This window comes from Etheostoma spectabile, chromosome 16, assembly GCF_008692095.1.
Source record: "Etheostoma spectabile isolate EspeVRDwgs_2016 chromosome 16, UIUC_Espe_1.0, whole genome shotgun sequence".
In the NCBI taxonomy this organism is placed as follows: Eukaryota; Metazoa; Chordata; class Actinopteri; order Perciformes; family Percidae; genus Etheostoma; species Etheostoma spectabile.
In genome coordinates this window covers 19082081-19084284 of record NC_045748.1, presented here as the reverse complement: position 1 = coordinate 19084284, position 2204 = coordinate 19082081, and the positions used below count along the sequence as shown (strand labels likewise).

The 2204-nt window shown below is 36.9% G+C and overlaps 1 protein-coding gene across 1 annotated transcript in view; it reads right to left on the bottom strand.

The window, feature by feature from the left end:
- The window catches only part of arvcfa (ARVCF delta catenin family member a), a 15326-nt gene that overhangs the window by 972 nt on the left and 12150 nt on the right, over window positions 1-2204 (bottom strand). The window contains exons 13-15 of the mRNA XM_032540022.1: window positions 1801-1912; window positions 1312-1399; window positions 211-287 (exon numbers count right to left, since the gene is read on the bottom strand). Of these exons, the coding sequence (XP_032395913.1) occupies window positions 211-287; window positions 1312-1399; window positions 1801-1912 (277 nt within the window). The remainder of the gene's footprint in view (window positions 1-210; window positions 288-1311; window positions 1400-1800; window positions 1913-2204) is intronic.

Genomic DNA, 2204 nt, shown 5'->3' with positions numbered 1-2204 from the left:
AAAAATGCAGACAGTGTTGGTCAATTTGCATGAAAAAAAATACTGACAGTTATGAACGCAAGTCAGGAAAGGGCTCATTTTAAACAAATTTGTGTATGAATTCTGTAAAACAATGGATACAATTCCTGCTTATCCTCCATACCAGGGATAGATCATGAAGTCCGTAAACAATGTAAACAAATTTTCAGTACATTGTAAATGGCAGATTACCTGGAGAGTGTCTCTTTCCACAACAGGCCCTTTTCCATCTCCAACTCTGTCGTTTGGCTCTAAACTGGAATATACATCTGCAATGGAAATTATAATTATACAGGCAGTACAAAATATGGCAAAGGTGTGGCAAAGACGAGTCTTACACATGTAGAGAAAAAGAACATGCAAATCAGTTTAGTGAAACCTTTGTCAACCTGTAAGAAGCCTTCTTTTGGAATCTAAATTCAATCATTTTTAGAATAAAATCATAATCTCTTAATCATTTTTTTTTATTTATCTAATTAAATGGTTCAATAAAGAACCCAAGGAGCTTGGCTAACAGTAATGCTAGCTAACATTAACACTATCAGTAATTAGTGAAGCTGCATGCTATGTGGTGTGACTTATCCCTCATTTTACGTTTTTACTCAATAAGGCTTGCATGTGGCTCAATTCTAGCCTGTAGTGTAATTAAAGTCTATCTGATCATTTTACTCCAACCACCAATTTCTGAAACATTTCAAAGAAAAACAATTGAATAAAAAACATGCTATTCATTTTACTGCTGTCTACAGAAGCCTATACACTCTACAACAACAATAATTCAACAACAGGCCAGTCCTCACATTGGAGAAGCTATTCATTTAGACTGAAACACCAGTAAGGCAAACAAGCAAATGCAAAGAAACAATTGGTTGGAAGTAGTGCATAGTTCAAAGGGTGTTCATGTTCATAATTCATAAAGAAGCACTGAAAATCCCTGTTTTTGTGCAAAGCTAGAGGTCGCTCATGATGAGGGAAAGCGGGTGTCCTTTTGGTATGTTAAAATTAAATGTGACTGGTGATGCGTGAGTGTGCCCTGCCTCTGGGAGAGCCTGTTCAGGCTAATAATCCAAGTCTCTGCACTGATAACCTTGGCAGCACATTTATGGTTTAAGGCTATGTTTTAGAAGAATATGGTCTGGGACTGGAAATGCCCATGTATTTGTCCCTGACATGACAAGAACCTCAGCATGTATTATAACAGCTTTTCTTTCTCGAGCCAGAGGACACTGTTTTTAATTTAGATGATGGTTAAATTACATTTTGCTGAGAGAATGCATGCAACGATTTGCTGACCTTGGTTTTTGTCCATGAGAGGCAAGGTGATGTCATCGCTGCCTTGCTTTCCACTCTTGGATTTTTTAGTCACTCCAGCAGTTGTTGGCTTTGAAAGACAAAAAAGGATAACATTACTGTATGACAACAAGAATTTCAGGCTTTCCTGTAATTTTATAAAAGGGTATTACATTGGTTTTGGTTAAAATAACTTGTACTGATTGTTGGACAGTAACACACCTTGTATTTTTCTTCATGTTTTAAATGCAAAAAGATAAAAGGCCCTCAGTGGCCTACAGCCTACTGTGCACAAGATTTTTTGGGTTCAGATCAAGACCAAATTTCACTTTTCCTACTTTTATTTTTATATGACAAAAGACAGATTTCACAGTTGAACATTTGTTTGTTTTTTCATTACGCATTCTTAAAAAATGTTATTTCTTGACTCACACTACCAGGTGTAAATTGGTTTGTATGGTCATGCCACATTTAGGAAATAGAAACAAATACCTTAAAGTGGCTCTTGGTCCAACCGGCCTTGTTCAGAGCGTTTCGCAGTTCCTTGTAGGCCCATATTGTCTGGAGCACATGGGAAGCAGCCTTGGTCTCTCGTGCTGATTGGCTGACAACAAATAATTAGACTCTATTTTAAACCACAGAGGACAGCCCTGAGACAATACTGTCCAGATGATTAAAATCCATATCTGATCGCCCAAGGATTTGATGCCTATATTTCATGAGCTATTGCATCGAGGCTGTGTCTAAAGTGCAAACAGATATTAAGCAGTTGCAGTAACATATACTATCATACCAATGCAGTTTCTTCTTTGTTTTTTAAATGTTATTTTGAAAAAAGGACAATATCTTTCAACTTGACTCTGAGTAACTACTGCACAAGAGTTCCTATGTGTGAA